Below are 24,831 nucleotides of genomic sequence, written 5' to 3' on the forward strand. Positions count from 1 at the left end.
CCTTGGTAACCAGATTAAAGCTAGTTTTTATTTTATGACAGGTGCTAGAATTCTTTGACTATCTTATCCTAGTGCTATTCCAATTATCTTACTCTTTATAATGACAAAGTGTCTCAGTAGACTGGTAATCTTGTTATTGTATCTACTATTTGACAAGACTTGTCTTGCTGTATGTGGAAAGAAATTCCCCATTGGAAAAGAGGAAAGTTTTCCATTTTCAGACTATCATAAACAAGTACCATCTGGTAAAAAGTTTTTGATTATGCCTCTCATTTTTCAAGGTAATGACCCTATGATTTTAATTGGGTACCCATCAAAACAAATGAATTGATGGCCTCACATGTACCCAAATGGGAGGGACATATCAAGTGTACTAAGAACATTATTTAATGTTTTTTATTGGAAATACATTTAGATGATATATTTTTGAGATGTATCTACAAAAAACAGATCACAGTAATGGCACCCATGGACAATTTATGTAGCTCAGAGTAAGATTGTAGTTCTCAATACCTTGGTCGTGAGAAGAAAATATGGATATTGAACTGGAAAATCTAGTTCTACAATGAAAGGTAGGGAGTGAACAGGGTGGGAGAAAAGACAGAAGGGGGAAAGAAAATCAGGAAGAAATAATTCATGACTAATGGGATTTCTATAATCTGGCATGAGACATGTTAGAGGCCTCCTTCATGAGTGAGCCAGATTTCTGTGCATTCAGATGTTTGTACCTTCCCTCAGTAACTGTGGATCCTCAGTTAATCTCCCATTTTAGTTCATTCCTCCACTTCTCTCATTCAAGTCAAGCTTGAATTTGCAGATCTGTTTTCATTATTGAACAAAAATCCACCAAGAAAGTTTTATGGGCCATGACTTCTCATAGAAGTATTTTCTCTCAGCTTCTGTAGTTTGTAGCTTAGCCAAGAGTAGGTGGAAACCATGGATGCCATCCCCCCAGGAATCTCATTTCTACCTCAAAAATAGGACATCTTTGATGCTTTTAGTAGCCCTGGTTGTGTCCACCTATGATGAAGACCCAGAGGAGCTGAGCTGGCCAGAACTGATTCACAGGCCCTGATTTCTGTCTCTGGTTGATAGTGTTAGTAACCAGCAAAATTCAGAAATGGATAAAGCACAGGGAGAAGGGTTATATTGCTAAGAAAATAGAGAAATATGTGGGGCTATGCCAAAAGTCAAATACTAGTTACTCTTAATATCAACAAATGTTTATGGTATCAAACACAATTACTTGTTTTTAATGCATTCCTCAAATACCTTAAGTGTCCTGCTGAATTACCATAAATTTTGTCAGATATCTGGAACATTATTTTTATTTTATTGGTTACAGGGTGTAATTGAGATGGATATTTTCTGTGTGTGTCAGGAATTTAACACAGGGGTGCTTAACATTTTCCAGCCAGTTTTTATATTGTATTTAGGGACAGGGTTTGGCTAAGTTGCTTAGAGCCTCTCTATATTCATGAGACAGGTGTAGACTTACAATCCTCCTGCCTCAGCCTCCGAAGCCACTGGGATTAGAGGCATGTACCACCACACCCTCCTCTGAAATTGTTTTTTTTTTTTTCCACTTTAGAGTATCTTTTTTATTGTATGCTCTATTGAGTTATACATGACAGAAGAATAAATTTTGACTCATTGTACACAAATGGAGCATAACTATTTCCCTGGTTGTACATGATGAAGAGTCATAACATTCATGTAATCATATATGTACATAGGTAATGATGTTTGTCTCTTTCCAACATCTTTCCTTTCCACTGCCCCTCCTCTCTCCTCATTTTCCCCTACACAATCCAAAGTTCCTCCATTTTTCCCTTGTCCTCCCACATTATGCATCAGCAGTCACATATCATAGGTAACAATTAGCCTTTGATTTTGGGGATTGGCATTTCACTTAGGATGATATTATCCAACTCCATCCAATTACCAATAAATGCCATAATTTTATCCTTCCTTATGGCTGAGTAATATTCCTTTGTGTATATATACCACAGTTTATTTATCCATTCATCTAGGTTGGTTCCATAACTTACCTATTGGAAATTGGGCTGCTATAAACACTGATGTAGCTGCATCACTGTAGTGTGCTGATTTTAAGTCCTTTGGGTATAGGCCAAGAAGTGGGATATGAGCATTCAATATGTATCTGACTATTCACAAGATGACAAAAATGAAAATCAAATAAGATACAGCCTCTGAAAACTGCAAGATGAGGTAAAAATGGGAAAATATTTCTACAACACATGATAAATTGTTTGTACCAAGGAGTAAACCTAGGTATGCTTAACCTCTGAGTCACATTTCAGCCCTTTTTATATTTTATTTTGAGACAGGGTTTCACTAAGTTGCTTGTGTCACTCAGTAAGTTGTTAAGGCTGGATTAGAAATCGTGATATTTTTAAGGTACAGGAAACCTGATGCAATGTGGCAAACCAGGAATGGAGAAAAAAATTCATTCCCTAATGGGTAAAATGAGGCAATGCCTTTTGGAGGGTGTCCGAAAGAATGAAGCAAGAGGGATCCACATGTGTTGTTTGTAGCTATGTGTATGCGAGATTGATGGATGTGTCCAGTTCTGTGATAAAGAACTTTTCTTGCTTTTCTCCTCACTTAGCATTTGATTCCTTGACCAAAAAGATACCATTGTTAAGACATGCATTTTTCTCTGATGTTGTCCCTCAGATCTCAGGCAACACCATTCTTCTTCTCTTCCACACCTTCACATTTCTTCTACAGCACAGGCTCAAGCCCACAGATCTGACCATTGGTCGCCTGGCTCCATTTCACCTAGAGATGCTGCTCATCATGGAACTCATAGCTACAGATGTTCTTTTGTCTCAGGATTTGGGGGATGACATCAAATGTAAATCAATAATCTACTTGCACAGGTTGTTGAGGGGATTCTCCATTTGTGCCACCTGCCAGCAGATTGTACCCCAGATGATCAACCTCAGCCCCAGAAGCTCCTGCCAGGCAAAGCTCAAACTTAAGTCCACATCAGAGACCATGTACCTTCTTTTCCTGTGGGTCTTCTACATGTCACTCAGTGCTCACTTCTCAATCTCTGTTCTTAAAACTCCATGGTCAATATGCATGCTGTTATATTTACTACTGAATCCTACACAATTTGACCCATGTTATTTTCTTCAGCATTTATTTTCTACATTGGGAATATTCAGTTTTCTATGGGGCTCATGAGCCTCTCAAGTGGGTACATGGTGACCCTCTTATGCAAGTTTAAGAGGTAGTCTCAGCACCTTCACAGTACGATCCTGTCATTAATTGCTTCCCCAGAGCAAAGAGCCACACAGTCCATTCTGTTGTTTATGGGTTTATGTTCATAGTACAGTTTGGACTGCATCATCCCCTCTTCAAGAATTATGCCAATGACCCAGTCCATCTTTCTATCCCCATCATGTTGGTTAGCAACTATCCACAATTAGTTCTTTGTTGTTAATCATTACAGAGAAATAATTTATGAATTTTTGAAATCCTTACAGCATATAATTGTTAAATGGCTAAGGAACTAAATAGACAATTAACAGAATAAGAAATAAAACTGAACAACATGTATATGAAAAAATGTTCAACATCTGTTAGCAAGTAGAGAAATGCAAATCAAAATTACTCTAAGATTCCATCTCACTTCAATAAGAATGGCAAATATCAAGAATACAAGAAACAGGAGATTCCTCAGAAAACTTGGAATGGAACCACCAATTGACTCAATTTTTCAAGTCCTCTGTTTATATCAAAAGGACTTAAAATCAGCATACTACAGTGATGAAGTCACATCAATGATTATTTTTTATCTTATATTGCATTTTATTGATTTGTTTTTATGATGCTAGGGCTGAAACCAAGGGCGATGCACATGCTAGGCAGTTCCTCTATCACTGACCTACATACTCAGGTCAATAAAAAAAAAAAATTGTCTGAGGAAAAACATTAAAAGAAACACTGGTATGGCAGTCAACAGGGGTCCCGAGCTCCTCAATCCCCAGGCTCCCAACCACCCCCTAGACACTAACATGGCTCAGCACCTGCAGCTATGTGGCTGGTCCTCAGCTCTCAATACCTGGTATTGATATGCCCAAGACAGAAAAATTTTCCTGGACAGGCACCCAGATCCCAGCACTCAGACCCCAGGACATCTCAGGAGAGAAGTTCCTGATTAGTAAGTCAAAAGGGTGGAGGCAGGAGAGATATAATTTAGAGACTGAAAGAGAGACCAGGAACTGTGAAGCCTACAAGTGAGGTAAAGGGCTAAGATCAGGGTCCTGAATCACATGAGAGGACCCCACAGGAGAGTCCTTGGGTGAAGTCTTCCAGTGGGACAGGCAATTGCTATACTACACTTCCAGGAGTCCAACCTCCAAGTCTAGTCCTCCCACTGTAGTCACTTTTACCATCCTGAGGGTGCAGTTACCAACAAACTCCAGAAATCCACACTTATGAGAAGGGAAACACAGAAAATATTGATTCCCAATGGAAATAAATATCCAATCTTCCTGCAAAGCTACATTTTTATCCCTATGTTTTTTTCATTGCCTGCTCTCACATCCCCAACATTTATGAAATCAAGTAGTTTTCATACATCGGGACTGGGATTTCAGTAGTGTGTTATACTTTGGTTGTATATTCTTTTATTTTTTTCATGTTTTTCTTTTTCCTTTTTTTACTCTACTTTCCTTTTATTTATCTGTTCCCTTGAAGTCTCTTTCTCTTTTCTCCAATCTACTTCTTCTGATTCCTCTTTCACACTTTCTATGATCAAACACCTGTATAATCTCACCTCCTATCTCATTAACATCATTTCCTACATCCCTCTCCAGTTCTCTAGTCACCACTAGAAATTGCAAACCTAATATTTATGTTGTAGATGATACAACATAAATGAACATATCATCTTTGATTATTGTAACGAAACTGTTAGCATCTTAAGGGATATTTTCTTTAAGATTTCTACTATTTGCAATAAGTAATGTCAATATTGATATCTCCCTTAAAGCTCACATATTGGAAACTTGCAGGTACACTTTAAATCTCTAGGGTGGAAATTATAATAACTCAGGTCTGAACTGCAAGAGGAAAAGGCACATGAACAACATGAGAAAACAAGGGAAGAATACACCCCAAACAAATCAAGATGCTATATTAATAGAATACATTGACTGCACTGTAGAAGAAATGTTAAAAATGGAGTTCGGAATGTATAAAAATGATCTCTGAAATAAAGTAGGATATAAGAGAGCAAGTTTAAGCAATGAACCATCACTTTAATAACAGTTAAAAGATCAAATGCAGAAAACAAAAGTTTATTTCAATACAGAGATGGAGATTCTAAAACAAAAAGAGGCAGAAAACCTCAAAATAAAGGAAACAATAAACCAAATTAAAATCTCAATGGAAAGCATCACCCAGTGGTGGCCCCGGCCCACAGTCAGCTTCTGGGACAAGGGCAGGGCAGCAAGAGACTTCCCCAAGCAGCCCTGCTCCCTCCAGCGGCAGGCACGATCTACAGCCAGCTCCTCGGAACAGGCCTGCCCAGTGAGACTTTTCCACACAGAGCCAACCACAAGCCCTGAACCCAGCGGTGGGCCCCGGCCCACAGATGGCTTCTGGGACCAGGGCAGGGCAGCGACAGGCTTCCCCAAGTAGCCCTGCTCCCTCCAGCGGCAGGCAGGGACCACAGACAGCTTCTGGGAGGAGTCTCGCCCAGTGAGAGCTATTCCACACACAGCCAACCACAAGCCCTAAACCTAGCAGTGATCCCTGGCCTACATACAGGTGGCTCCTGGGACCAAGGCAGGATAGAGAGAGGCTTTCCCACAGCAGCCTGGCTCCCTCAGGTGGGGCCAGGCCCTGTCTATAGCCAACTTCTAGGAATAGGATCACCCAGTGAGAGGATTTCCAAGCAGAACCAGCCCCCAGCCCTGGAACCAGTAGCAGGCTAGGGGCAGCTTTCTTCGGAAGCACTGCATTATCAATTTCCTCCAAGACGTCAGGCTACTGAAGGCTGGGAGGTGAAACACTGGAAATCTACAGGGACACTATAAGCCAATATAGGAAATCTGCAATATCTCAGAGTCCCACGGACATCTGACCAATATGAGAAAACAAACGAAGAAAATGTCCCAAACAAACCTAGATACTATATCAATAAAACCCAATGACAGCACGGCAGAAGGAATGTCAGAAAGGGAGTTCAAAATGTACATAATTAAAACAATCAGGGAAGCACACGAGGAGATGAAAGAGCAAATGCAGGCATTGAAGGAGGAGATGAAAGAGCAAATGCAGGCATTAAATGATCACACCATTCAACAGTTAAAAGAGCAAATATGGGAAGCAAAAGATCATTTAAATAAAGAGTTAGACATACTGAAAAAAATAAAACAAACAGAAAACCTTGAAATAAAGGAAACAATAAACCAAGTTAAAAACTCCATAGGAAGCATAACCAATAGGATAGAACACCTGGAAGACAGAACCTCAGACACTGAACACAAAATATTTCATCTTGAAAACAAAATTAACCAAACAGAGAAGATGGTAAAAAATCATGAACAGAATCAATAAGAATTATGAGATATTATGAAAAGGCCAGTTTAAGAATTATTGGGATTGAGGAAGGCTTAGAGAAACAAACCAAAGGAATGAACAATCTATTCAATGAAATAATATCAGAAAATTTCCCAAATCTGAACAATGAAACAGAAAACCAGGTACAAGAGGCTTATACAACTCCAAATATACAAAATTACAACAGACCCACCCCAAGGCACATTATTATGAAAATACCTAACACATAAAACAAAGACAGAATTTTAAAGGCTGTGAGAGAGAAGAATCAAATTACATTCAGGGGGAAACCAATACGGATATCAGCAGATTTTTCAATCCAGACCCTAAAAGCTAGAAGGGCCTGGAACAACATTTACCAAGCCCAGAAAGAAAATGGATGCCAACCAAGAATCTTTTACCCAGCAAAACTTACCTTCAAATTTGACGATGAAATAAAATCCTTCCATGATAAACAAAAGCTAAAAGAATTTACAAAGAGAAAGCCAGCATTACAGAACATTCTCAGCAAAATATTCCATGAGGAAGAGATGAAAAACAAGAATGCAAATCAGCAATGAAGGAACTAGCCTAAAGGAATAGCCAAATGAAGGAGAAACCAAATCATGTCAAAAAAACAAAAGTGAGTCAAATGACTGGAAATACAAATCATATCACAATAATAACCCTGAATGTTAATGGCCTGAACTCATCAATCAAAAGACACAGACTGGCAGATTGGATTAAAAAGAAAAATCCAACAATATGCTGCCTGCAAGAGACTCATCTCATAGAGATACCTACAGACAAAATGTGAAAGAATGGGAAAAAAACATACCATGCACATGGAAACAGCAAAAAGCTGGGTATCCAACCTCATTTCAGATAATGTGCACTTCAAGCCAAAACAAGTCAGAAGAGATAAAGAAGGACATTACATACTGCTTAAGGGAAGCATAAATCAGCAAGTCATGACAATCATAAATACCTATGCCCCGAACATTGGCTCATCCATGTACGACAAACAAATCCTTCTCAATTTCAGAAATCAAATAGACCACAACACAATAATACTAGGCGATTTTAACATCTCTCTCACCACTAGATAGATCTTCCAAACAAAAATTGAACAAAGAAACCATAAAATAAAGACAGAATTTTAAAGGCTGTGAGAGAGAGGAATCAAATTACATTCAGGGGGAAACCAATACGGATATCAGCAGATGTTTCAATCCAGACCCTAACAGCTAGAAGGGCCTGGAACAACATTTACCAAGCAACAATAACACAGTAACAATAACACAATCAACAATTTAGACTTAATGGACATATACAGAATATACCATACAACAAAGAACAAATACACTTTCTTCTCAGCAGCACATGGATCCTTCTCTAAAATAGACCATATTTTATGCCACAAAGCTACTGTTAGCAAAAACAAGAAGATGGAGATACTACCTTGTATTCTATCAGATCATAATGGATTGAAATTAGAAATAAATGAGAATAAAAAACAGAAACTCCTCCAATGCCTGGAGATTAAATGACAGGCTATTATATGATGAATGGATAACAGAAGACATCAGGAGGGAAATAAAAAAAAATTCTTAGAAGTAAACGAGAACAAAGACACATCATATCAAAATCTCTGGGACACTATGAAAGCAGAACTTAGAGGAAGATTTATTTCATGGGGCACATTCAACAGAAGAAATAAAAACCAACAAATAAATGACTTAACACTGCAGCTCAAAGCCCTAGAAAGAGGAGACCAACACCAAAAGTAGTAGAATACAGGAAATTGTTAAAGTCAGAGCTGAAATCAATGAAATTGAAACAAAAGAAACAATCAAAAAGTTAATAAAAATAGTTGGTTCTTTGAAAAAATAAACAAAATTGATAAACAATTAGCCACACTAACAAAGAGAAGGAGAGAGAAAATTCAAATTACTAAAATTCAGAATGAACAAGGAAATATCACTACAGACAAGAGTGAAATACAAAACATAATTAGAAGCTATTTTGAAAATCTATACTCCAACAAAACAGAAAACCTCGAAGACATCAACAAGTTTCTAGAGACATATGAATCACCTAAACTGAACCAGGAGGACATACACAACTTATATAAATCAATTTCAAGCAATGAAATAGAAGACATCATCAAAAACTAACCAACTAAAAAATGTCTGGGACCAGATGGGTTCTGAGCTGAGTTCTACAAAACCTTTAAAGAAGAGATCATTCCAATACTTCTCAAATTATTCTGTGAAATAGAAGAGAAGGGAACCCTCCCAAACTCATTCTGTAAAGCCAATGTCACACTGATAACTGAACCAGACAGAGACACAATGAGGAAAGAAAATTTCAGACCAATATCCTTAATGAACATCGATGCAAATATTCTCAACAAAATTTTAGCAAATTGCATACAAAAATATATTAAAAAGATAGAGCACCACAATCAAGTGGGTTTTATCCCAGGGATGCAAGGTTGGTTCAACATCTGGAAATCAATAAATGTCATTCACCATATCAACAGACTAAAAGTTAAGAATCACATGATTATTTCAATAGATGCAGAAAAAGCATTTGATAAAATACAGCTGCATCCCTTCATGCTCAAAACACTAGAAAAAATAGGGATAGTGGGAACATTCCTTAACGTTGTAAAGGCCATCTATGTTAACCCCATGGCCAATATTATTCTAAATGGTGAAAATCTGAAAGCATTCCTGCTAAAAACTGGAACAAGGCAGGGATGCTCTCTTTCACCACTTCTATTCAACATCTTTGAAACTCTAGCCAGAGCAATTAGACAAACCAAAGAAATTAAAGGGATATGAATAGGAAAAGAAGAACCCAAAGTATCCCTGTTCGCTGAAGACATGATTATATAATTAGAGGAATCCGGAAATTCCACCAGATAACTATTAGAACTCCTAAGTGAATTCAGTAAAGTAGCAGGTTACACGATCAATGCTCATAAACCCAATGCATTTTTATACATACATGATGAACCTTCAAAAAGAGCAGTTAGGAAAACTACCCCAATCAAAATAGCCTCAAAAAATAAAATAAAATATTTGGGAATCAATTTCACAAAAGAGGTTAAAGACCTCTACAATGAGAACTACAGAACACTAAAGAAAGAAATTAAAGAAAATCTTAGAAGATGAAAAGATCTCCCATGCTCTTGGATAGGCAGAATTAATATTGTCAAAATGATCATACTAGAAAAAGTACTATACAGATTCAATGCAATTCCAATTAAAATCCCAATGATGTACCCTACAGAAATAGAGCAAGCAATTATGAAATTCATCTGGAAGAATAAGAAACCCAGAATAGCTAAAGCAATCCTTAGCAGGAAAAATGAAGCAGGGGGTATCGCAATATCAGATCTTCAACTCTATTACAAAGCAATAGTAACAAAAACAGCATGGTATTGGTACCAAAATAGGTAGATTAATGGTACAAAATAGAGGACATGGAAAATAACCCAAATAAATACGATTTTCTCATATTAGACAAAGGGGCCAAAAATATGCAATGGAGAAAAGATAGCCTCTTCAACAAATGGTGCTGGGAAAACTGGAAATCCATATGCAACAGAATGAAATTAAACCCCTATGTCTCACCCTGCACAAATCTCAACTCAAAATGGATCAAGGACCTCAGAATCAGACCAGAAACCCTTCATCTTATAGAAGAAAAAGTAGGTTCAAATATTCATCATGTCAGCTTATGATCAGACTTCCTTTACAAGACTCCCATAGCACAGGAAATAAAAGCAAGAATCAACAACTGGGATAGATTCAAACTAAAAAGCTTTCTCTCAGCAAAGGAAACTATCAGTAATGTGAAGAGAGAGTGTACAGAATGGGAGAATATCTTTACCACTCATACTTCAGATAGAGCACTAATTTCCAGAATGTATAAAGAACTCAAAAAACTCTACACCAAGAATACAAATAATCCAATCAACATATGGGCTAAGGAAATGACACTTCACAGAAGAAGATCTACAAGCAATCAACAGATGTATGAAAAAATGTTCAAATTCTCTAGTAATAAAAGAAATGCAAATCAAAACTACACTAAGAGTCCATCTCACCCCAATTAAAATGGTGATTATCATGAACACAAGCAGGGGCTCAGTCAGTAGAGTGCCCTGAGTTCAAATCCCCAGCACCGCAAAAAAAAAAAAAAAAAAAAAAAAAAAAAAAAAAAAAAAAAAAAAACACAAGCAGTAGGTGTTGGCGAGGATGTGGGGAAAAAGGTGCACTCATACATTGCTGGTGGGGTTGCAATTTAGAGCAGCTACTCTGGAAAGCAGTATGAAGATTCCTCAGAAAATGTGGAATGAAATCACCATTTGACCCAGCTATCCCACTCCTTGGCCTATATCCAACGGACTTAAAAATCAGTGAACTACAGAGATACAGCCACATCAATGTTCATAGCTGCTCGACTCACAATAGCCAGAGCATGAAACCAACCTAGAAGTCCTTCAATTGATGAATGGATAAAGAAACTGTGGTATATATATACAATGGAATATTACTCCAGCATAAAGAATGATAAAAATTTGGCATTTGCAGACAAATGGATAAAATTGGAGAATATCATGCTAAGTGAGATAAGCCAATCTCAAAAAAACAAAGGATGAATGATCTCACTGATAAGCAGATGAGGACACATAATAGGGGATGGGAGGGGTTAGTGTGATGGTTAGGTTTAGGGTTAGGTTTAGGGAGGGGGGCAAAATGGAGGAAAGAAGGACTGCATATAGAGAAAAGAGGGGTGGGAGGGGTGGGAAGGGTGGGGGGAGGGATAAAATAGCAATGAATCAAACAATATTACCCTATGTAAATTTATGATTACACAAGTTCGATGCCTTTACTCCATGTACAGAGAAACATGTATCTCATTTGTTTACAATAAAAAAAAGATTCCTATGGTGTTAAATAAGATGTGAGCTATGAATAAAGCTTTTCCACATCATTAACATTTATATGGCTTCCCTCCAGTATGAAGAGTCTGGTGTCGAGTACGAGTAGAGATGAATTTAAAAGGTTTGCCTCATTCTTTACATTTGTATGGTCTCTCATCCCTATGAATCCTCTGGTGTCTAATAAGGGCTGCACTATACTTAAAGCCTTTGTTGCATTCCTTACATTCATATTCATATGGTGTCTCATCCCTATGAACCCTCCAGTGTACACTAAGGTCTGTACTACACTTAAAGCCTTTGCCACACTCCTTACATTCATAAGGTCTCTCATCCCTGTGAATCTTCTGGTGTTGAATAAGGACTCTACTATACTTAAAGCCTTTGCCACATGCCGTACATTCATATGGTCTCTCATCAGTATGAACACTCTGGTGTTGAGTGAAGTGTGAAATTTGTATAAATGCTTTCCCACATTCTGTACATTTGTACGATTTCTCTCCTGTATGAATCTTCTGGTACTGAATAAGGACTGTAGTATACTTAAAGCATTTGCCACATTCCTTACATTCATATGGTCTCTCATCACTATGAATCCTCTGGTGTCTAAAAAGGTTTGTAATATGCTTAAAGCCTTTGCCACATTCCTTACATTCATATGGTCTCTCATCACTATGAATCCTCTGGTGTTGAGTAAAGTGTGAAAACTGAATAAATCCTTTCTCACATTCTGTACATTTATAGGGCTTCTCAGCAGTATGAATCTTCTGGTGTTGAGTAAGGAGTGAGATATATTTAAAATCTCTTTCACAATCCTTAAATTTTTATGGTCCCTCATTATTATGAATCCTCTGGTGTTGACTAAGGGCTGCATTACATTTAAAGCCTTTGCCGCATTCCTTACATTCATGTGGTCTCTCATTACTATGAACACTCTGGTGTTTAGTGAACATTGAAAATTGTGTAAATGCTTTACCACATTCTGTACATTTGTAGGACTTTTCTTCAGTATGAATCCTCTGGTGTTGAGCAAGGCTTGAGGTGTATTTAAAATCTTTTTCACATTCTATACATTTGTATGATCTCTTCTAACTATGAATCAGTAAGTTTTGAGATGTAAATAAATGCTTCTCCACATTCATTACAAGTATAGGGCTTCTCTCCAGCATGATTCTTCTTGTGTTTAATAAGGACTGACCTTTGATTAACATTTTCACCACAATCTTCACATCCATAGGGTTTATCACTACTGTGAAAAAGGGTTGAGAAGTCCTTAAATGCCTTAACACATTTCTTAAATCTGTATGGCATTCTTCCCACCTGAATTTTCTTGCACTGAATAATTCTTGTGATTTTATTTAAAGTTCTTCCACACTGTTGATATTTGCAATTCTTTCCTTGAATATGAATGCTTGGAATGATAAATTTTGAGCACTGATGAAATACTCGTTTGCATTTGTTGCCTTTATAAAACTTCTTTGTTAAATGATCACAATGATATTTTCTAGGATTTAAAAAATATTAAATATTTGTGAGTTTCACTGCATTTCTTATATTTTTCACCAATACCAATAGACTCATATTTATTTAGGGTACTGACTTGGCTAAAACGTCTTTAAAGTTTTATGATAAATGTAGAATTCTCATCAAATAGCTACACCTGATTCTTTATTAAGTAATAATGTATAAGTACAGGTCTTCCTACATATATTAAAATGTTACATTGGGACACAAGGAAGGAGTGTTTGTTGAATGTAGAACAACAGATGCTTCATTATGTTAAAAAAAACTGATCATACTTAGTAATTTATTTTATATTACTAAATCTGTTGTCTACAAAAATATTTGAGGTAAAAATTTAAACAAATTCTACATTTCAAATGTTTATTGTTAAGAACTGAAGCATGCAACCGATTTTATTTCGTATTTTACAAATTTTATTTTACAAAGTTGTTATCAAAAATTCAGTGCAGATAAATTTTCAAGACATTCAAAATCTTCCTAAAAACTGACTAGCAAAATTGAGGTGCTTTCTGGGACTTAATATGTTCTTTTTATTGATTTGTGTTAAAAATTTTATTGTGTAGGTACCTCACAATTATTATATTCACCATGAGAATATTCCTGAACATTACTCTCCTCCACATATTTCCATTCTTTCTCTAAGCATACATTTTCAATACCACAGTTTCCATACCTTCCCTTTATCACCTGATGGAATGAACATTTTATTCCCAGCTCTGATGACAATTCTTGGGTTTGATGAGAATACATCACTGAAAGAAATCAAAGGAATAAATTATTTGATTTGCTACACCCTTGTGGATATACTTTGCAAAAAAAAGGACGTTATTTTCAATGTGAAGACATCAGAAAGGGAACAGAAAAGAAAATCAAAGATTATAATTAATCCATAGATTAAAAAACCCAAAAAACATAATCAATAAATGGGCAAGAAATCTTAACATGTCCTTCTCAAAAGAAGAAAGAGAAGGGATCACCAAATATATAAAAAAAAAACTGGCCAATAATTCTAGCAATTAGAGAAATGCAAAATAAAACTATACTGAGATTCCTCCACACTCCAGACAGAATCGGAATTACCAAGAATACATGTAACAACCAATATTGGCATAGATGAGGGGAAAGGGAGATGTGCATACATTTTAGGACTGAAAATTGGAGCAAGCAGTATGGAGATTACTCAAAAATTAGGAATGAGCATTAGAGGCTGAAGTAGGAGGTTTATGAGTTCAAAACCAGTCTCAGTAACATACTGAAGCCCTTAGCAACTCAGTGAGATCCTGTCCCTAAATAAAACATTAAAAGGACTGAAGATGCAATTCAGTGGTTAAACACCTCTGGGTTGAATATCTGGTAAAAACAAACTAGGAATGGAACCACCGTTTGACCCAGGTATACCACTTCAACATATCCAAACTATTTAAAATGAGCATACTGCAATGACACAGCCACATTAATGTTTAAAAAAGCACAATTCACACTAGCTAAGGTATGAACAAACCTAGAAGCACATCAGAAAATGAATGAATAACAAATCATGGCATAGGGAGGGTAGGAATGGAAAAGACACTAGAATAAATCTAACATAATTTTTCTATGTACATATGACAATCCATAAGTGAATTTCATCAGCATGACCACCCACAAGAATTGGTCCTAAGAGAATAACATATATCCCATGCTTGTAAAATTTTATCAAAATGGATTTGAATGTCATATATTACTAGGAACAAATAAAAAATAAAAAGGAACCTCATAAAAATGCACTGAAAAAATTGACTTGTGAGAACTTCCAAAACTATCTTTGATTTTACAGAACCACAGATGAGCACAATAGAGTCATGTAGTAGAAAAAGAAAAATTTGTTATTTTCCTCAACACAGTCATTTCTAAACCACAGTAGGTCATTGTGCAATAAAAAAAAACTATCAACCCCTTTATTCTCCCATGAGCAAAAGGGAAGTGTGAAACAAACAAACAGCTATGACTTTCTTGACAACTTTACACAAACTAGTTTTTGTCTCCACAGAGAGCTGGAGATAAAAGGTAAAGTGAAACCACAGAAATCAACAAAAAGGACTGATTTTTTTAATGTTCATACTTTTTGTTATTTATTGCCTGATTACACTAATAACTTTTTATGTACTTCATGTTCTATGGCACACAAATGACAAAATATAACTAATTAATACATGCATTATTTTACATTAGATTTATTTTTAGTAAACTTTACATACATTCTAGTAGTACTCCTTGAAAACACAATATACGAGTGGCTGGGCCCTACTCCATCTGTAACCTGCAGAGAGGTGCTGCTGCTATCTCTGCTGCTTGTCTCTCAAATTCTTGCTGGCATTTACTGAATATTTTTGTTGAACCTGTTTAAGAATTCAGAGACACTGCTGAGTGACCACTGGAGGAAAGGTCTAATCTTACAGTGGACCCATATTCCATCCACACTAGAACAAGCTCCTACGTTTTTGTAAATGATTCTTCTAAAACTAACGTGCCCTTGCTACAAGCCTCTATTGATGGAGACATTACATATTCTAAGATGGTTCTGGAAAGTGACTTTGACTCAAATGTCTGGGACAGCAAAGGCAGGACAGGCCTTCACCTTGGAGCAGCCCAAGGGAATGTAGCCACCTGCCAGCTGTTGCATAAATTTGGTGCTGATCTGCTAACTACAGATTATCAAAGAGACACAGCTCTTGATCTCTGTGGCCATGTGGATTCCATTCAATCCTCAGTTTCCAATGGACTCAAAACTGATATATGCAATCATCAAGGTGCAACTCCTTTAGTTCTGGCAAAGTGCAGGGGAGTGAATAAAGAAGTCATCCGATTGCTGGAACCTTTGGAAAAACAGGAGGTAAAAGGATTTCACAGAGGAACCCACTCAAAACAGAAGACCATGCACATGGTTGAGAGTGAAAGCACCATGGAAAGCCATTCTCTCCTTAATCCCACCCTACAGCCAGCTGAAGGGGTCCTGTCCAGCTTTTGAATGACTTGGAAGGAATTTGTAGAGGATCTAGGCTTCTGGAGGGTCCTGCTCCTGATCTTTGTCATTGCTTTGCTGTCTCTTGGCATTGGCTAGTACGTGAGTGGAGTGCTGCCCTTCACGGAAAACCAGCCTGAACTGGTGCAATAAAGGAGCTCAAAGAGGTGAGGCCAATGCCTATTTCTTGACTCCCAATATTGATTCCCAGTTTCTCAGAACTTTTCTTAGTGCATGGCAGTGAGGGCTGAACATTTTTCTTTACACTTTTACTTATTTCAATCCTTTTAGAAGAACAATGTGTTCATTTGAACTTCACACTGTAGTCAACTATAGTGCATCCTAATGCTACCTCTGACTCAACCTGACTTCTTAAGAAAATCTGCCCATAGCCTTGTGTGATGAACACATGGAAATGACTGGAGAACAGAAGGTAAAGGAAGACAGTAGAAGTCCTTAGGATAGAAACCTTACCCTGATCTTGGACCAATTGAAGTATTCAAAAAGGAAAAAGCCTTCCGTTTATGAATGGGGTGGTGGGTTTAGTTTTGTTTATTTTTGCAAGAGCTTTTTTTTTTTTTTTAACTTTCTCTGGGGAGAGGACAAAACCTTTGAACTTAGAGTACATTGTTAAAATCCTGTATGGCAATTTAATATTGCTAGAATCTGGTTTATTTTAACATTTTGAATTCTAATCACAAACCAAACAAAACTTTCAAAATGAGCTATACTTTCTTCAGAACCGATTGCTTTAATCTTTACTTTACGATCATTTTAATTTATTGCAAACTGCTTTGCTTGTTAGTGTCTGTGAAAAATCTGCTTCAGGAGTCCACATTGCTCACTTTCTACTTACCCATTGTGTGTATTTTAGAGGTATTCTGTTCCTCAAAAATGCAGTCAGAAAACTTTTTCTGCTGAATAATTAGCAGGGAGAAATAATTCTAATATTTAATGTTGCTAGAATTCTGTAGTGCTGGGCTGAGATGGTAGCTCAGTAGTAGAGCAATTGCCTCGCACATGCAAGGTACTGTGTTCAGTCCTCAGCACCACATAAAAATAAAGATGTTGGCCACCAGCACAGCCCTGCTGGACCACAAGCACCCAGCCGCCCACCCTGTCCCATCCACCTTGTCTTTGGACTTGTTCCAAAAATCTGTTAAAACATGGTGGATTACTATGAAGTTCTAGGCGTGTAGAGACATGCCTTTCCCAATGATATCAAAAAGGCATATCGGAAACTGGCACTAAAGCGGCATCCAGACAAAATCCTGAGAATAAAGAAGAAGCAGAGAGAAAATTCAAACAAGTAGCTGAAGCGTATGAGGTGTTATCAGATGCTAAAAAACGGGACATCTATGAGAAGTATGGCAAAGAAGGCTTAAATGGTGGAGGTGGAGGTGAAAGTCATTTCGACAGTCCTTTTTAGTTTGGCTTCGTGATCCAGAACCCAGATGATGTCTTCAGGAAATTTTTTGGTGGAAGGGATCCGTTTTCATTCGACTTCTTCAAAGACTCATTTGAAGACTTTTTTGGGAACCGAAGGGGTCCCCAAGGAAGCAGAAACCGAGGTGCAGGCTCATTTTTCTCTGCTTTCAGTGGATTTCCATCATTTGGAGGTGGATTTTCTTCATTTGATACTGGATTTACATCATTTGGGTCACTAGGCCACTGAGGCCTTACTTCATTCTCTTCTACATCATTTGGGGACAGAGGAATGGGTAACTTCAAATCTATATCAACTTCTACCAAAATAGTAAATGGCAGAAAAATCACTACAAAAAGAATTGTCAAGAATGGTCAAGAAAGAGTAGAAGTTGAAGTAGATGGCCAGTTAAAGTCCTTAATGATAAATGGTAAGGAGCAGCTGCTACGCTTGGATAACAATTCAACACACGCATTTAACAGAAATGTTAAACTGTAACAAGCACCATTTGAGAATTAACAGGAACATTTTTTTGAAGATTTCAGACTAACTCAACTCTCAGTGTAATTGTACCTAATCTAAAGTATTTATAAACAGCTCATGGGAGCCCCTATTTGTCATAGACTTTTGAGTTTATTGTTGGGACACACAATAGGACCATTTTCTTTTGTCTTTAAAATTGTTGTAATCTCTGTATGCACTTTGCTTTTTTATATTTTATTTTTTTAAGTTTTTTTATTTTAATTAAAAAATCATAAATTTACATAGGGCAATGTTGTTTGATTCATTCTGTTATTTTTTTCCCTTCCCCCCTCCCCTCCCACCCCTCACTTTGCTTTTTTATTAAATGTAATCCAAGGTGAGCCTTGACTTTGAGTAGTGCTAGGACAAGATTGTATTCAAACACCAGCATGGATCTGCTTTCCATTGTGTTTGACATGTGAGTCAAGTAGTGTCAGCCTGCTGTGAGCTAACATTGCCAGGATGAGTCTCCTGTAGAAATAATGGATTTTGTTTTTTTTTCCAGTATTTAGTAATGAAAGATATTAATGCATTAATGGTAACACATTTCTGGTTTAATATAAATTGAAGGATGTTTTCTAGTTGTGCATGAATGCTGGCAACTTAGTAAAGTTCTGACAATTGTTTAAATATGTAATGTTAAGCTTAGATTTAAAAAAGCTGGTAAACTGGGTCTTTGTAATCTGCCTTAAAAATAAAAAATAAAGATGTTGTGTCCATGTACAACTGAAAAGTAAAAAATAAAGAATTCTGTAGTGCTATTAGAGTGGAAACATCAGTTCTATAAGCTATCTGTGCATCACAGTTATGTCATAATTATTTAATGGGCAGTCCTGTTTAGAGACCTGGCAGAGTTTTCATTGCAGTCCCATCCACATAGGAACAGGTGGAGTACTCAGTCAACAGCCCTGAGTCGTACTGTACTGTCATAAGCTCTTTATTACTCATAACATTGTGTACATTGAAATTTGGCCCCCAAACTATATTGTGGGTTTCAGCAGTATGTATGAAGGCCTCTTTTGTTAATGTTTCTATATGTATAAATCATTTCTTCTGTTAATACAAAAGAATCTGAATGCTTAATAAGTGTTCATTGAATGAAGTGTGTAAATTGTAGTGAAAGAATTAATGGTTTATTTTCTAGAACAACAGCATCTAAGTTACTGCTAGTTGAATTGCTGGTAGAATTAGAAATCACAGGTAGAGAAAAATTGATACTTTTGACTCTTTTTGCTCCATGACATGTCCTCCTTTGTATATTTATATATCTGGTATTGAAACTTTTTTCTTTTGTGTGGCTTTATCCTCCCCTAAAAATCTGTTTTAAAATTTCTGATTTACTGTTTTGTTTCAGGATCATCTTGCAAATTCTTCCTATTAGGTTAGAACCAACAAAATTAATCATAATTGGTATAACTACAGCAAAAAAAAAAAAAAAAAAACTCAAATTCAAAGTATATTCAGAATGAAAGTTTTAAATTTTTTTGTAATTCTAAACATACAAAACTCATCAATATATATAAATATATTACACATTTTAAAGATAAATATTTCTTTTTAAGTGCTGATTTCTTTGTATTCTCTGCATTCAGTATTAAGTAAAACCACCAATAAAATATTTATAAATTCTTAAAAAAAATAAGGAATACAATATACTAGCCAGACATGGTGGCTGGCACACAATTTTAATCCCAGTGACTCAGGAGGCTGAGACAGAAGGAGCACTTTTGTGCTTGTTTTGTTTCAGGATGTTACTATAGCATTGATATTTGTATAACCCATGCTTATGTACCTTAAAATGTAATCATTTTAAAACACTAAGATTTACATTTATGGTGGAGCTTTGGGAATTTTAAAAAGCAACCAAAATGTCCTTAGATGTGTTTTTCAGTCTCATTTCTAGAGATAACTGATAGCATTTGAGGATTGATGGATTGAAAGTTTTTTCCTTTTCATTTTGGAACATCCTATGTGGATGAATTCTACACCAATTTGAATTTCAGAGCAATAATCATCCAGGAAGTGCTCTCATTATCAGTCAGTAGCAGCATTAAGGCCAGTAGTGTCTTCGAGTAGCTCCCCTATTAGATTACTAGGTAATTATGGTTTCTGCATTCAAAAACAACTTTTTTTAATGATTGTTCACTGCATTTTGTCAGTGAAACGGACATTTCTCCTCCTAAAATAACTTCATCACAAAGAGTATCACAAAACAGATGGTCAGGCCTGGCACCGACAGTTCTTCATGGACTCTGCCTTCCTTAAAGGATCATGTGGTATACCACAAAAATAATTGCCTTACACTGGTTCTCGTTTGCAGTTAAGTGTTGTACATTGGCTAGGTGTACACACAGATCTAAATGTGATGTTTTTGTATATATATGTATAATGTTTAGATTACTTATGAAATATGTCTAAGTGACAATTTTCACCCTTGTACAGCCAAAATAATGTGTATATGAAAAGTGACAGACAGATGCTCTAATTTCTTTGGAACCTATAACTTATTAGAATCCTCTGAATGAGGGTTAGAGGAGAGTTTTTCCAAACTTCTACATGTAGAAGTATCACAGTGTGCTACACATTTAAGTTTATAATACTAATTCAAGTATTTTAATGTGGTTCCTAGCACTAAAATTGGAGTCGGATGCTTCTTGATGTTGAGCTGCCTACAGAGTTATTGTGTCCCAGCAGATTGGTGGCATGCCCCAGATCCTTGAGGAAAAGTATAGAAATGCCATCGTGGAGTAGCCTAATTCACTGTGACATGAATCCAGTCATGTGAAATTGGAAACTGTGTTAAGCTTTTTGTGAGCAGATTTGTAATATGTGTCTGTGTGCAGCGTTCCTCCTCGGTCGGAGGGGTTTTACTTACCATGAGTTGTACCCTGCCCTCTCTCCAGCTCGAGTCCCCCCTTCCCAAGACCTAGCTATTTCTACCTCAGTGGGTAAGTCATTTACCACTCTGTGCCTCAGTTTACTCAGTAGTGTACCATTAGACTGTGACGCCTTGAGGGACTTTGTCATGATCATTGTTATATCCCAGCACCTTGCACCATGCCTGGCCCACTGGGAGTGCTCAGTGAGTGTCGGACAGATCAGGGAGTGCATGACTGCAGAAGGAGACTGATAAAACCTGCCTTGTCTGCCACAAAGGTTTCTTGTGAGCATCATTTGAAGCCTCTCTTGCTTTCAATGAAAAAAATTGAAGCAACTTAAAATTAAGACCTTGTATAAAAAGACTTACGGTGCAGATCCAAAATCAAAATATTACAAAATAATGGATTCACATATTCTGAGCTCAGTAGCTTTTGCCAGTCCTGTCCTCTGCTTGACACCAGCTCCTCCCCCACAGTCCCTGCTTTTTGATTTCTTTATGATTGGGGACTGCTAGTAAATGGGATGGTTAGCCTTGAGTCATCTCCTTCTGTTTTAGACAAAAAGTTGTCTTTTGAAATAAGCTAAAGAAAAGCTACAGGGGGCAGTGGTCACTGGGTTTGTTGGAGGAACAGCAAGGGTGGGATAAAAACAAAGTTTGGACGTGAAAGTGAGAGCCCAGGCAGGAAGTTGGAAGCGTGTAGGTCAGTTGCTCTTGGAAGGAACTGAGCTCTGGGTAGCAGATTGGGCAGATATTAGTTGATGTGTGATCTTTTAATCATGAGAGTAGAAGAGGGCATCTAAGAAGAAAGTAGAAGAGGAGAGGCCCAAGAATAGCTATTTTAAGGGGAATACAGAAGAAGGAGACTTTCCTGAGAAAAGAATGGGGGGAAAACCTAAAGGAGATAGTGTCCCAAACCAAGGAAGCATTGCCAAAGGTAAGCAGCAATTCCTGACTTGTGAAATGTGATGAATGTTCTGCCTTATACATTGTTCTGAGGGAAAAGTGAAATCATGTCAGCAAAAAACTTATGTAAATTGTAAATGTGTTACATAAATGAAGTAGCTCCGCCACTCCAAAAAAAAAGAATAAAAAAATAAAAAATAAAAAAATAAAATTAGCATACTACAGTAAAACAGCTACACCAATATTTATAGCAGCTCAATAGCTAGATTGTCAAAATAACCTAGATGCTCTTCAACAGATGAATGGATAAAGAAATTGTAATATATATAGATAATGGAATATTATTCAGCCATAAAGAATAATAATATTATGGCATTTGCAAATAAATGGATGGAATTGGAGAATACCGTGCTAAGTGAAATAAGCCAATCCCAAAAAACCAAAGGCTGAATGTTTTCCCTGATAAGGGATGATGATATATTATGGGCACGTGGGGGGTTGAGAGAAGAATAGAGGAACATTAGATTATGTAGAAGGAAATGAGAGGGAGAGGTATGAAAAATGATGGAATGAGACAGACATCACAACCCTATGCACAGATATGATTACACCAATGGTATAAATCTACATTGTGCACAAACAAAAAGAAAAGGATGTACCATATTTGTGTACAATGAATCAAAATGCAGTCAGTAAAAATTATAAAAAATTAATAAAAATGAAAAATAAAAATAAAAAAGAAGTAAAGTAAATGAAATTGAGAGAAAAATGTTACTAATAGAAATCAGCAGAAATTATGTACATAAAATGTTCCTTAAGAAATAAGGTCAGAGAAATTGAAAATGTGAAAAAGGAAAGCTATCAAACATTCAGAAGCACAATCATTTCCAAGGATTAGTACAAAAACAGTGAAAATAAAGCACATATAATCAAGTTTCAAAATTCACATACAAATTTTGAGATGATCAAAGGATAAGAGATGTATCACTTACAAGGACATCTATATAATTATTAGTTGATTTTTTACTGGAAGACTTCCAGGAAAGAATTGGAATATATAATCCAATGAATGAAAAACATAAAAAAGAAAAAATCTGACATCCATAAATACTGTATCCAAAACCACTATTTTTCAATAGTCAAGGAAAAGAAAGCATATCAAGATACACAAATGCTAAAAAAGTTTCTGACTTCTAGACCTGTCCTACAAGAAATTCTATAGAGAATCCTTTCAATTGAATGTGAAACAAATCTTCACAAAACAAATCAATTGAAATCTCAAAACTTTCTGGTAAAAGAACAAATACAAACAAATATGAATTCCATTACACTGTAATGATGATACATAACACAATTTTGCTATGGAATTTCAAAGACAAAGGCAAGGCTCTCCTAAACCAGTTAATTAGCATACAAAAAAAATAGTTGTGAAATGAATGACAATTTTAAGTGGATATGCAAGGATGTTGATTTTTAAATGGAATTTAAGTAAATTTAATATCAATACGTAATGTAGTTTAAACTTAAAAAGTTAAATACAATCCTAATTTAATGGCATAATAACCATAAAATATATAAAAAGAAAATGGTAAGACTTGAAAACAATTTCTAAAAAGGGAACTCCAAACTGCTTGACCCATGCTGCCCCCTTCCAGCTCAAAGAAACCAGAGAGGTCATCACCCCCTTTCCCTACAGCAGTAAAGAAGTTCCTAAAATTAGAGGGGGTAATAAAGCCAGAATTGAGGGCAGGCAGTTAGTGTAGAAATAGGGGATCAGTCAAACTGAGGAGATGAAGTCCATGAAGAGCATCTGCCTCTGGAAATCTGGAAGTTGAAGACTGCCCCTGGGAGTTTTTTTTTACATCTCAACTGCAAAACCAGCCCTAGTCACTTAGGCAGGATGGAGAGATAAGGTGGGAAAGAACTGGAGAACAAAAGATTTTCTTATAAAAACAGAAATGGGGGAATGTAATACAAAGCTGCTCCCCCACCCTTTCTCTTACAGCCATTTCCCCGCCTCCCAACTTCTTGTCAGTCTGGACCATCCTAGCTAGCTATTGGTTCATCAGTCAGCTTGCAAGTATCCTTCTGTTATTGGTTCCCTGTTAGCCCCGTGGAATTCAACTGCTTAAACATAGCTTCCCCACCATCTCTTCTCTTGCTTTCTCTCTCCTCCTCACTTTTCCACTCTGTCTAGTGCACCCTTTCTCTTTTCCTCTCATTTTCTCTCTTATCCTGCAGGGACACACTCTGTTTGCTTAATAAACTCCATTAAGTGATTTCCAAAAAAAAAAATTAAAAGCTAAAAAAAATAAATAAAAAAAGGGGAAGTGACATTTAAAACTCCAAAGATGTGTGGCAATGCTGCACTCTTAAACATGGGCTCATTCAAGAAATGAAAGACAAAATTAGATATTGTCTATACTAACCAAATGATCTAGAGCCTCCTGGTATAAGCTATCAAAATTCCAATATTATTTTTTTCAAACACAAAAAGACTATGTTTAAAATCCTGTGGAATTACAAGTGCTTATAAATAGTTCAAAATTACTCAAAATAGAAACAAATTTGAGTAATGCTTTCTGATTTAACAGGGAATAAAAGCTATAGTATTCAATAGATTAATATAGACATGGACACAGAAAAGTAGCCATATGGAACACAACAGTTAATCCTCACTTATATGTGTGACTTAAGACATCATAGTTACACACTTGCAATCATTAAATCATTCAAGAGGGCCAACAGGGGTAGCAAAAAATAAATGTCCTTTCATATGCGTGAATGAGGGCATTTTGGAAAAAAAAAAAAACTATAAAATGTTTTCCAACTTTACAAAGATGAGAAATTGCATACCAACTTTCATAAAGATTCATCTTAAAGACATTACACTTACTGAAATAACCATTCATGAAAAGCCAAATCTTGTGTGATTCTACTCATGTAAGACATCTAAAGGAATCAAACCCTGTGCACAGAAGGAATGGGGTTTGTGATGGGAGACAAAGGAGCACATGTTTTTTGTGTGGAAATCC

At 36.5% G+C, this 24,831-nt stretch overlaps 1 protein-coding gene and 2 pseudogenes across 3 annotated transcripts in view; 2 read left to right on the forward strand and 1 right to left on the reverse strand.

Annotated features, from left to right (window-relative positions):
- The window catches only part of LOC306650484 (uncharacterized protein), a gene marked incomplete at its 5' end in the record, with an annotated part of 90,244 nt that overhangs the window by 49,940 nt on the left and 15,473 nt on the right, over nt 1-24,831 (reverse strand). The window contains one exon of the mRNA XM_079122491.1: nt 13,737-13,815. Within this exon, the coding sequence (XP_078978617.1) occupies nt 13,737-13,815 (79 nt within the window). The remainder of the gene's footprint in view (nt 1-13,736; nt 13,816-24,831) is intronic.
- Nucleotides 14,434-16,311, forward strand: LOC306650428 (ankyrin repeat domain-containing protein 46-like; annotated as a pseudogene). Its single transcript has 2 exons — nt 14,434-14,455; nt 15,502-16,311. The product of its transcript is annotated as an ankyrin repeat domain-containing protein 46-like (transcript).
- Nucleotides 17,231-18,130, forward strand: LOC306650324 (dnaJ homolog subfamily B member 6-like; annotated as a pseudogene). Its single transcript has one exon. The product of its transcript is annotated as a dnaJ homolog subfamily B member 6-like (transcript).

Source organism: Sciurus vulgaris (assembly GCF_902686455.1).
Source record: "Sciurus vulgaris genome assembly, chromosome: 19".
NCBI lineage: Eukaryota > Metazoa > Chordata > Mammalia > Rodentia > Sciuridae > Sciurus > Sciurus vulgaris.